At 40.7% G+C, this 13006-nt stretch overlaps 1 protein-coding gene across 1 annotated transcript in view; it reads right to left on the bottom strand.

The window, feature by feature from the left end:
* LOC149028949 (uncharacterized) overlaps positions 1 to 12782 on the bottom strand; it is a 42243-nt gene extending 29461 nt beyond the window's left edge. The window contains exons 1-2 of the mRNA XM_089139623.1: positions 12422 to 12782; positions 12102 to 12281 (exon numbers count right to left, since the gene is read on the bottom strand). Coding sequence (XP_088995749.1) covers positions 12102 to 12281; positions 12422 to 12679 — 438 coding nt within the window. The 5' untranslated portion in view covers positions 12680 to 12782. The remainder of the gene's footprint in view (positions 1 to 12101; positions 12282 to 12421) is intronic.
* Between the last annotated feature and the right edge of the window lie 224 nt (positions 12783 to 13006).

Here is a 13006-nt window from a genome sequence, read left to right as displayed (position 1 = left end):
TCTGAACTCCTTGCCATGCCGTAAGCCGATACCCAGTCATATATTCATTACCAGAGGCAAAATTCGGTAATCCCTGCTCTAGTGGAGTCAATGCCTTGATCCAAAGGTTCCGTTGTAGGTAACAGACCTCCTCCGCTGCCCTCATATGAGGGATTTTCGCCACCACCACGGGCTGGGCTCTCTAGTGCGCAATCTTGGTCAAAGGAATATAGGTAAGGGATGGATGAATAGTGTTTTTCTTAAAATGCCCTTGGTAGCTTAAAATTACAAATGGGTTAGAAGCTTTCTATGCCCCTAATTGCTTAAGCAATAACCCACTTGTTGGGCTGGGCTTATTAGTTCTCTTTAGAGCCAATTTTTCTGTTGAATGGACCAGAAGTCGTCTATTTAAGAGGTGGGCTTTAGTTGGGCTCTTTAAGGTCCAATACCTTGTCTTAAGTTGATGGCCAAGTAAGTCGACCAGACCAGGCTTGGGGGTTTAATTGACTCGACCCCCGTTTGGACCCAAACCACTGGTCCAACTCCTATCTTCTTCCTCTCTTCTTCTGCGACATCTCTCTCTTTGCAGCAAACCCTAACTGCCAATTCTGCAACCACCTCTTCCCCTGTGTCGTGGTCAAATGGTACTAGTAAACATGTGTTATGGAGTTTCTCAGTAACCACCTCCACAGCACATCGTTGTTCCCCTTCTTCCCGTGCTGTAACCATCTGCCTCCACCCACTGATGTCGCCACCCTCTGCCATGGTGGTTTCGAAGGAATCCTCACGCCCAGTGTCGCTCTCTCTGAATCTTTAAAGCTTCTTCCACTCCCCATTCCCTTCAGCCACTTCTTCCTCCTGTAAAGTTTGCAATCCAAGTCGGATTACAAATGTAGCTCTTGTCATCATTGAAGGCGCAATATGTGTTGTTATGTTTTCACAAAATCCCATAATTTCCAAGATTTGATCTATACCAAAGAGATTCATTAATGCCTCCTCTAGTACTTTGGGCCTCATCCCCTGGGAGTTTGACTAGATTGCTTTTCGCTCCGACTCCCTCATTGATCTGGTGATGCTTCGCCACTAGCCAAGCTCGGATACCCTTTCGCACACAATGGTTGTACAGTTGGTTTTTGAAATCCTTTGACAAACGATCAGTCCTCTCAACCATGATTGTATGACTTTCGCAGCCCTTCCTCACTCTCAAACTGGGTGGCATCCAATTCCACTCTCAGATTTGACATCTTTCCTTCACCAAAATCAAGTTGCAGGGCTTCCTTGAAACCTTTCCAATCAAATTCAAACCATTTTCTTTGATAAACCCACTCCAATGCATCCTAGCCACACCCAATCGATAATTTTACTCAATCTAGTGTGCCCAACAGAAGTGTATTACTTCTGCAATCCATTCCCGTGCATTCCCTTCACTGGAAAATATGGAGAATCCAATCTTCCATCTACCTTCCCTCAAATCGGAACACACTCTAATACCTATTGATAGGAACCCATGTATTGAACATCTGAAACATGCCAATCACCACCTACACCAACTGGTGCCCTCAACCAAAGGCTGCCTAAACCTCACATAGAATAACTGTTACCATTCCTTCCTTGTTTCCCTCTATTTATAATCCCCCTTTTTTAGCTACGGTAACCATGGTAGAAGATCTCATTCTCAAGAGAGATCTCGCCACCTTGAAAAAGAGAGATCTCGACCATCTCGGTGAGATCTCGGTCAAGATATACAATTTTTTGGCGTCAACTCGGTGGCCCATCTCGGTGGGTTTTAGGGTCCCAATTGGGTTGAAACTTGGTATTTAGCTTATTTAAGGTCTTTTGAACACGTTGGTGGCCTTGGATTTGTTAGAAACAACCCTATACATGATTTCTAAGTCTACCCATATTGTGAAACCGAAATGTAGTAGGATTAGGGAATGCAATGTTATACAACATGTAATATAGAACATTTAAGGCATATAAATGAAAAGCAAGTATATCAAATGCATCAACTAACTTAAATGTTATCAAATTTCCATCCATATGAGCATCACAATCTCAATTTTCAAGAATAAAATAATTATACATCCATTAGAAGTTCTATATAAGTCATTAAATCATAAATTCATAAGACAAGTAGAGAATGATTGATCTTCCTTGTTATAAATGTGCTAAGAGTAGTTGCAAGTGAAAATTCAGCCAAAATCCACAAAAAAAGGTAAAAATTGAGAGTTCTAGCGAGACCCAGGGCGAGATATGGCGAGATCTCGAGCGAGATATCCCAACTCTCTGCTCTCGCCCTCCATCTCGTCTCGCCAAGGTTAAAAAACGAGATATCTCGCGAGATCTCCCACCATGACAGTAACTCCCCCCTTACTCTCTTTCTTACCTCAGGGTTCTAACAATGTGCTACCTTATCCATGGGATCTTCTAGGGCTACCTCTAAAGGTGTCCATGGGGCCTCTTTGTTAGGAGTTGGTTGGCGAATGTGGCAAACAGGAACTTCCTTTTCTTGGTGGTGCTCTCTGGCTAAGTGATCTTCATCAAAACAAGCTCCAGAGTTGCTGATTTTATCTAACTTCTCTGGCATTACCTTTGGAGAAAGCTTCTAGCTTGGTGGAGAATGTCTGCTATCTGAATGAGGGGGTTCGCCCATGCCTCTGTGATCATTAATGGTACTATCCTCTTCTTGCATAACCTCATTGATTGAATCTTCTAGCTTTAACTTTTCCTGTAATGGCAGAGGCTTGTCTTTAAGCTAAACTTCTAGAGTGGTTCCTTCAATTTCTTGGGATGTAGGGTTAGGACTATGCTCTTTTGGTACTGGACTTTGTACCCCATGGATGTAGGGTTAAGACTATGCTCTTTTGGTACTGGCTTTTGTGATTCACGGAAGGAACACAATATTTTTCCATTTATGCCTAAATTTACAGGTATTTCCCACCCATGAATTGTTACATCATTATCATAAAGCCAAGGTCTACCCAAAACTGCATCAGTCACTCTCATGAGAACTACATCACACCAGACTTCATCAGCATAGGCATGTAAACTAACAGGAACTAGACATCTGAATTATACCTCAGTAATCTCGTGGTTGAGAAGTCCAACTGTGTAAGGATTGGGATGTTATTCAACTGGTAATTTGGCCCTCCGAACAAAAAACACAGATATGACATCGGAGTTGCAGCCATTATCAACTATTGCTCTGGCTTCGGATCCACCAGTCCTCAATCAAGTATGGAAGAGGCTGCTCCTCCAGTCTTCTTCTTCAGATTCAGTACCAAGGATCTCTGTAAGAATATTCACAGTGGGTCTACAGCTGAAATAATCTTCACTAGAGGTGACTTCATTCACTCTATCCATGGCTCTGTCGGTTGTTGGCTCATCTATCTCTGATACCAATTGATGTAAACCCAAATTCTACCCCTAGAATTGGGTTCACTTCAGGATCCTCTTTCTATGAATCAGCAGTCTTCTAAGGTTGTAGAAACTTGTAATCGAAGAGCTCTTGAGGTTGGCAAAGGTTAGGGCTAGGTCTTACAGGTTACAGCCAAGCTGAGGGTTGAAGGAATGTAGGTTTTAAGGGTTGATACCATGCAGTAATACGGTTTCAGACATGGGAAATCAAATATAGAATAAGGTTTTTGGGCTCTAAGGCTGAACAGAAAGATCTTAGGGTTTTGGTGGTTGCTGTAATGTAATTCCAGAATTAAAATTCCAGATTAGGGCCTTAAGGGAAGCTGTTTTAGGGTTGGGTTCGGCTTAGGAAAGGGCTGTTGTTAGTGTTCTCTAATTTTAGGTCAAGTCTAATAAGTTTAGGTCAGTCCTAGATGGATTAGGATGTGTTTGAAGAGTTCCAAAGGGTTTGGGATCCTTGGATTTGATTGGGACTGGGATCGAGTGTAAGAAAAGGGGTGGGGATGCTAATCCTACAAGGTTTTAGGGTTTGATTCAGGGGTTTGGGAGTTATGAGAATTTCAGTGGAACTTGGGTTAGGGTTAGACAAGGGTTTCGTTTGGTCCAGTTGAGCTGAAATTGGGAGGGAAGGTCACCAGGGTTAGGGGAATGATGTTCTTAAAGTTTGGGACAAATCTAACGATTAGATTGCAATAGATCTGACCTTGACTTTCAGGTATAGAAAAAAGTCCAAAGGTTGCAGAAAATTTCCAAAAAATAGAAAAAGGGTGATAAGGGCATTAGGGTTATGGTCTTAGGGTTTGGGAGGGTGGCTAAGGCTAGGAAGGGGTTGGGGTTGCTGTATACTTACCTGGAGTTTGAAGGTAGGCCGCTGTTAGGTTGGACTGCTGCTGGAATTGAAGGTTGATTGCTGAAATTGAAGAAGAATGGCGCCACTTGAAGAAGAGGATCACTCAAATCTGCCGTGGCCCTCCCAAGAAGACCACGACATTACTTCCCTCCAAATTCATAATTGTATTCATCAAATTCAACTTCTATTATAATAAAGTAGAGTGGAAGGAAAAGAGTTGAACTCTAACAAGAAAACCTAACTTGACTCAACTAGGGAATCCCTTATAGACTAGGATCCCCTTTACAACTCAATAACGACCACAAATAAAGAGAAACCATCTTGGAAAATAACATCTACTGTTATATTTATTTATTTTTTTTGGTCATCATCAAAACAATTACAGCGACTGGGGGCCCACAGGCTCGGGGGGAGGTGGAAGGTGGAAAGTGTGGTAAGGACGGAGGTTCGAACACATGAGTACATGACCTTCTTGGAATTATTGCCTCTACCTAGGAGGCTGCCACCACTGTACTAGAAGCACATCCGCGAAAATAACACCTAATTATTCAAAAGGAATGTTAATTTAGAATAGATTCCAATTAGACTCCATCTTAAACTCTTATTTTGACTTAGTATTTTTGACCCCCCCCCCCCCCCCAAAAAAAAAAAACTCAATAACTAATTTTAGAGGACTACAATCCAAATTCTAAGAGTAGATATGTAGTCCTAACAATTACAAGATTAAAGTGGACTAAAGTCGTGGGATCTCAACCTAACTAGGAAACTCACCTACACAAGGACTTTTAAATAACTTGAGAAATAATAGACAAAAAAACAAAATAAAAATAGACCTAGGGTCCAAACCATAGTTGTCAACACGTCGGGGCGGAATAAATGGGTGTGAGGTGTGGGGCGCCTCAATGGAAACACATAAGGCGGTCGCCTCAGTGTATGAGGCATCTCCTTGGCGTCCGAGGCGACGCATTGGACGCATTATACTACTAGGCGAATGCCTTTTTGTTTTTAAAAAATCACCATTTTATTTATTCCAAATCAAAGGCTAAAACAGAATTGGAAACTAGATTCCAATTGGAAATCATCTAATGGCTGAATGGTTACATAAATGGTACTTCAGAAACATGGGATCATTTTGTAACATTAATTCAATTAAAAAACAAAAAAACAAAAGGGAAAATCGAGACAAAAATTGAAATCCCTAATATCGTTCTCTCTCGAGTCTTCTTCCTCTGGCTACTCTCGCCCGCTACTCCTCTCCGTGAGCGTCGACAAAGCCACCGGCAAAATCGACGATACGACACCACCGGCGACATCGACGGTATGACGCCACCGGCGACGAAGACGACGCCACCGGCGACACCGGTGACGAAATCTGGTTTTGGCTAAGGCTCTCGAGTCTTGAGTCTCAAGTCTTCTTTGGTTCTTCCTCTCTGCTACTCCTCTCCCAGAGCATCGACTACACCACCGGCGACATCGACGACGCCACCAGTGACACCGGCAACGAAATATGCTTCTGGCTCTAGCTCTCGAGTCTTCTTCCTCTCTACTACTCCTCTCCCTTTGCTACTCCAATTTCAAACCTCAACAACACCACCAGTAATAGCCAGCGACAGTTAGAGACATCACCGGGGAAAGCCAACAACGTCGGCGACAACCTGAAACATCACCGGCAACACCATTGTAGTACTATACTCTCTTTTTCAGTCCAAAATTGAATTAATTGATCGATTTCTGCAGTTTTGTTGCTGCTCTCTTACTTCTGCTTCCTTTTTTATTCCCTCATAGGCTCATATGAAAGCCACCGTAGTTGTAGCGACCAAGTTGCAGCGGCTTTGGTCACCAACTCAGGCGACGGTATGTCGCCGGAATTTTTTTTTTTCCTGCGTGTGGTAGCAATGTTATAAGTTGCTTTTTTTTCTTCTTTTTTTCTGGTTTGGTTTGCATTCTTGAGATATACTGCTTGGTGTATGCACTATGTGTTGCTTTTTTTTTTTTTTTTTTTTTCTGGTTTGGTTTGCATTCTTGAGATATACTCATATATAGCTTGGTGTATGCACTGTGTTGCTTCTTTTTTTTTCTTTTTTTCTTTTTTTTTTCTGGTATGGTTTGCATTCTTGAGATATATTGCTTGGTGTATGCACTGTGTACATGAGATTCCTTTGAACTGCAATTCTTTTGATATTATCTGCTTTTATTTATTTATCCCTTGCATTTGATTTATGTGCTTGCACTTCTCTGATCTATCGATGCTTTCATTAGGAATCCTTTTTATTCCGTCTGAAATTGCAACTTTAGAACTTTCAAAGTTGCCTTAATATGACTTAGATGGCAATAAAAGAGATGATTTGTTGGGAATACAACTAATTTGCTTTTGGAATAATAATTTAAGCAGCCTTATGTATCTTTTCATGTGTATTACTGTATTTGTACACCACAAAACATGTATGGATGCTTGTCTTATTCCTTTGTTTAACTTACTCCTCTATTATTCTAGAATTTTGTACTAATTATTGTTGTTTATTAACTTCAGTATATTTTTTCTGATTTTTCAGAATAGAAGCTTGATTATCAATTTATCATGAAGTGAGATGATTAGACGAATGCATAGTATTTTTATTGTGGTGCGGTATGGTGCAAAATTAAAATTATACGGTATCATTATCAACTTTATTATTGTTTTTAATTTGGCTGATTATATGTGTATGTTTCATGTTTTTTATAGTAGATATTTACTAGTTATTTAAAATGACCTCAAGTGATAATTCAGCGGCTGCTCCTGCTTCTAGTCAGCCTATTCCTAGTGGGGGTGAAGCCTATGATCCCTCGAAAGACCCGAAGAGAAAGGCCAAGTCAAATGACCCAGGGTGGAAGTATGGGTATTGGCCAGATGTTGCTGATAGGAATACAGTCAGATGCAATTTGTGCAACAAAAACATTAAAGGAGGAATTAAAAGATTGAAGCAACATCTAGTGGGTGGATATGGGGATGTTGTGAAGTGCACCAAGACCACTACAGCAATTGCCAAAGAGATGAATGCAGTGTTGGTGAAAAATAAAAAGAGGGCTGTTGTTACTGATTTGAATAATGAGTATGATGACATTCAAATTGGAGAACATCCTATTTTTGCCTCTAGGCCCTCTACTGGAGGAGGTACATTACCTAGTGTAGGGTCTGAGGTTGAGGTGTGCTCCAAGATACCAAGCTCTGGGACTGCATCAAAGAGACTGAAAAGTGCCCTTAATAAGGCACCAGTAAGGGGTCCCATGGATATGCATGTTAGACGCACTCCCGAAAAACTTGTTGAAGAAAGGAGGGCTAAGGGTGCTACTCAAACAACCATCTTGAATAGAATGAGATCTGCCGAAGAAAAGAAGCGAGTGGATAACCACATTGCTGATTGGATGTATCAGTGTGGCATTCCATTCAATGCAGTTAAAGCTAAAAGCTTTGAGGTGATGGTCGAGTCTATTGCACAATATCGTTCTGGGTATATGCCCCCAAGTTACCATGAAGTCAGGGTGTCTTTGTTGAAGAGTGCAAAAGAAAGAAAAATGGAAATGAGGAAAAATTATGAAAAGTATTGGAAGATGTATGGATGCAAACTCATGTCTGATGGGTGGACTGACAAAAAGGGTAGGCATCTCATCAATTTTCTTGTCAATTGTCCAGAGGGAACATTCTTCCTTGGTTCTGTGGATGCATCTAGCCAAGTGCAAAATGCAAACATGCTCTTTCAGTTATTGGATAGCAAAGTTGAAGAAATTGGGGAAGAGCATATAATTCAAGTGGTGACTGATAATGCCTCAAATTACAAAGTAGTAGGGGCATTATTAATGGAGAATAGGACTAAATTATATTGGACTCCTTGTGCAGCCCACTATCTTGATTTGATGCTAGAGGACATTGGGAATTTGAAACAGTATAAGAAAGTGATAATTCAGGGGAAGAGAATTAGCACTTTCATTTATAGGCACACAAGATTGCTGGAGGCCTTGAGATAGAAGACAAATGGAAGGGATCTTGGGAGGGCTGCAGTGACTAGGTTTGCCACTTCATTATTGACATTGCAAAGGTTATTGATACACAAGGATGATTTAAGGCACTTGTTCATTTTTGAGAAGCAGGAAAGAAAGTAGCTAAAACAACTTTTTCTACAGCATTTTGGCATGGTGTGGAGGATTGTATTAGAGCATCACAACCTCTTATGATTGTATTGAGGATTGTGGATGTTGATGAAAGACCCACATTGCCTGAAGTGTTTGTAGCCATGCAAGAGCTAAGAGAAGAATAAAAGAAAATTTTGGAGGCAAAGAACGACTCTGGAAGAAAGTCATACAAATAATTGATAGACGATGGGAGTGTCAGATGGAGAGACCTCTATATGGTGCAGCCTTTTTTTTTAATCCTTGGGAAGTTCTACAACTTTAATGATGTAGATAATTATGAGTTGATCACTTCTCTCCAAGCTTCTTTCAATGAAGTTGTTGGAAGACTAGTGCCTAATGCACATCGACAAGATAAGATATTGTCCTGGGCAAGTGAATACAAGCAAGGTAGAGGTCCTTTCTCCACAGCTATGGCTATCAGACAGCGTACAACTATGAGTCCTCGTAAGTTTTTACTTGTATATTTTATTTTTAGGTATACTTATTTGGTTTGTAACTCTACCTATTAAGTTAATCTTTTTTTTTTTTTAATACTATAATTACATGGTGGGATACACATGGAGGAATTGCTTTTGAGCTTACAAGGATTGCACGGAGGATACTAGGCCTTTGTTGTTCTTCCTCTGGTTGTGAATGGAATTGGAGCACATTTGAGTTTGTAAGTATTAAGTGATTCAAGTATTTAAAAGTTCTTTTAAATTTAAATTTAGAAGAATGATTTGGGATTCTTTTCAATTGCTCATGAATTCAGATTCACACCAAGAAGAGGAATAGGCTGGAACATGAGAGGTTGAATGATCTAGCTTTTGTTCAGTACAATCGCCGTCTTCAAGAAAGGTTCAATGAAAGGCGATTAAAGAGTAGAAATTATGATCCACTACTCCTTGATGAGCTTGACTGGAGCAGTGAGTGGATCGTTAATCACCCTGATGATTTAGTCCATCTTGAGGGTGATCTTACTTGGAGCACTGTTGATAGAGCTATAGGGGCATCTTCATCACTTGAGGGCCAGAATAGACCGAGGGGATGTCAACCAAGTGGATCAACATCTGCTGGAGTTAATATATGTTACATCGCAGGTCTTTGGAGAGGGTGGTTGAGGAACATGACTCTGAGTCTGATGGAGACATGGAAGAGGAAGATTTGCATGATGATGAGAACATTGCAGATGATTTTGGTTTGAGGTCTACCTCTTTGGAGCAACAAGAAATATCTCCCACTTGCTACCAATTTGCTTGATGATGATTATGACTAGCTGACTTATACTTTTCTATTGGGAATTTTGGATATGGATTGTGGATTTTTATTGGGAATTTTGGATATGGGTGTGTTGGTTTATTTGGGATTTGGATTTAGATTTTAGATAAGTGGGATTGTTTGCTTAAATATTTAACACTTTTTATTTAGATATAATATGCTTTGTTTCATTTTCTTCTTTTACTTGTGAGGATATTTGGCTACAGCTCTACAATTTAGAAGAGGTGGAGTTGTAGGTGCTGGTGGAGGTGGAGCCGTGGAGTTGTAGGTGGTGCTGGTGTTGGTGACATTTAATGAAGATATGTTGTTTAGTGTTTATTTGTTTTGCTCATGCATCTATGCGTTTACTATTTAGTTACATTTTATCGTATCTTGATTCTTATTAATAATAGTATGATACTTGAAATTTATTTAGGACCTACTATGTGTGGTTTATAGTATGTTGGATGACTTGAGGTAGGCTAAATGGCTAATATTAGTTTTTTTATTATATATAAGATATGTTTATAATGAATTAGTGTATGAGATGTACACTAAAAAGTAAAAATTTCACTTAAAACGCTCGACCACCTCAAAAGCGCCTCGGAGGGTGCCTCGTCGACTCATCGCCCCAACTAGCTAAAACCGCCTTGCATCGCCTCGTTGCCATGACAACTATGGTCCAGACAAACACTGGACTCATGGGATCCAGACCTAAGACACCCGAACTTTGTCAAAATGACCAAAATACCCCTATAAGGGTTCAGCCAGCCCTTTGGTGCGCCAGTTGGGCCTAGGTGTCTGGACCCAATTATAGGGGGATCAATCCTTTTTCACATCAGATCCTGCCTGGGATTATACCTATTCTAGCTCTAGTGCTACATTAAGATGGTACTCTCAGTCTTGGATCTCTCACTCACATATACTTAACTGTTGAAAAAAATGATCTAGTATCTGACCTTTCTCCGCCTTGCTCAGCACAATGAGCTGAAAAAGCAACATAACTTTATTCTTTACATTTTGCGGAAGCCTCTAGGAGCGTCATACATTATACAGGGTCAACCCAAAATAGAAAGTGTTTACTACAAAGTAGCTTTCAACCAAAATATACACTTCTTATAAAACCCAGCAGACAAACTCCAAATAAAAAATCCTTAATAGTAACAAACTGAAATTAGAACAACCTAAATAACAGAATCTTTCACGGCCTTATATCTCCATCCACAAGATATCTAAAACTCAGCCCTGAAAAAGATAACTTTTGGCTGTGAAATTGTTCACATGAACGGTAACTATGTTTTGTATCTGATTTTGGTCCTTCTATACTTCATGCTTTGATCTACATCAGTTTTCGTGTATCAGTTACTTCCTATTTCTGAGACATCTTGGTATCTCAGCATCCAGCAATTCAATTAGGCTGAATGTTGCATGCTGTTAAATTCCTTATTAATCTTCAACCAGAGTTTAACCTCATCTGATAAGATTAGTTTCTAATATGCTGATTGACCATATTCTGTTATCAGTTCTCTTTGATACTACCAACCAGCAGTTAAGTTCTGGCATTGGATTGCATGGATATGATAGCTTGTAAAGGCAAACTAAAACTAAAACTCCTAATCATGATCTAACTTAAAGCAGAGTTGGGATTTAATTAGACTTAAAATAATTCATCTACTAGACTACTACCGCTAAAGACCCCATTATAATTAAGTTCTGTTAGCCCAAGCCTTGCCTTACATTGTCACTGCGGGCTAACTGACCCATCAGCTTGACATTTTGCGGATATCAACATTTCTCAACAGGGAGGACCCAGAGGAGACTGAGGACAACTCACACCACTCAAAGTCAGACTAGACTGCACATTGCACAATTGACAGCTGCTGCTGCATACTACCCAGTGTTTAGATACCTAACCAGTGCCTTCTCTCCAACAACTTCTTCAATCAATGTTAAGTCTGACTACAAAGGCTTCTTATCCCAATGCGGCTACTTATTGAAAAACCAATGAGGAACTAAGAAATGGTGTACGGCAACAATTGTAAGCATTCCCTCCACAGTTTGAAATTGATTGACTTTCCAACACAGCATCATTTTTGAGAATTGAGCAAAAGGCATGGATCTAAGTGACCTCCATCTGAATATCAGCCAAATGATTTCAAACACGCCAGGCTGAATCCTTTTTTTTTTTTTTTTGGGTTCATGCAGTACCCAGTCATTCTAACTAACATGCCAACAGAGTGGACCCTAAGGCAGCAAGCAACACACAGGAGTCTCCCCTTAAGAGTTGAGATGTTGAACATATGAAGATAAAAATGAAATTTCATTTCCCTGGACATGCTAGCATGTGAAGTGGATATGTGGAACTCACTCTGGCAACCATTAGTTCTCACAGATAAGCCAAATAACATAAATATACGAACCATAAAAGGGGGGCGGGGGAAGAAGGATGTACCAGGAAAGTTTCCCCTGCTGATAACCGACTCATCATAAAAACAGTAGACCAGACAGTACATGCCACCTCAGGGAAAGCCGCAGCATCCTTCAAAGAAACACCAGGTGGAACAGGAAGAACTTGACCAGAAGGCACAGCTACTTTTTCTGCATAGCCTCCTCCACTAAGAAGAGCACACACCTGAGCAATTCATTTCATGAATCACCACAAAATTCGAGATGATGAAATGAACCAGCATTTTCACAAATGCAGAGTAAATGATCAAAAGAAAGAGAAACAAAAAAAGAATTGCGGCAATGGTGGCGAACGAATTCAAAAACCTGATCGCCAATTTTCCATCTGCTAACGTTCTTCCCGACAGCTTCGATGACTCCGGAACACTCAAGGCCCGGATATGGACTGGCACCTTTGGGAGAAGGATATGATCCTTTCCTTTGAAGCGTATCAGCTCTGTTCAGTGCGGTGGCTTCAACCTTTATCAACACTTCGTCGTCTCCGAATTTAGGGGTTTCCACTTCTTGCAGCACAAGAACTCCGGGACCGCCAAAGCTCGTTATCACCACGGCTTTCATCGTCATCGGAAAAATCACCGTAGAACAGTAGAACAGTACAACGCCTCAATCTTTCTGCCTAAAACCTTTCCGCCAATTATCAGTTCGTAAAATGGTTGCCGGTAATTTTCTTTTTTTTTTTTTTTAACCAATAGCAGGGGTGTCCATGGACGGGTTGACATCGTCTGCGGCGCTCAATGTAGCGGCCATCCAGCGGCCGCTACTGGATGAGCGCCACGAGGAATGTTTGAAATCGTAACCGTCCACTTCTTATTCTTAGGAAAACATGTTTAAACCGGTCCAATAGCGCGGCCCACCGATCAAACCTTGAGCAACACACAACAATCCTCGTCC

This window comes from Hakea prostrata, chromosome 1 (assembly GCF_041222555.1).
Source record: "Hakea prostrata isolate BN-2017 chromosome 1, UWA_Hpros_2, whole genome shotgun sequence".
NCBI classification, from domain to species: domain Eukaryota; kingdom Viridiplantae; phylum Streptophyta; class Magnoliopsida; order Proteales; family Proteaceae; genus Hakea; species Hakea prostrata.
Note: the sequence above shows the minus strand (reverse complement) of the source record. Positions and strands in the feature narration are given on the sequence as shown.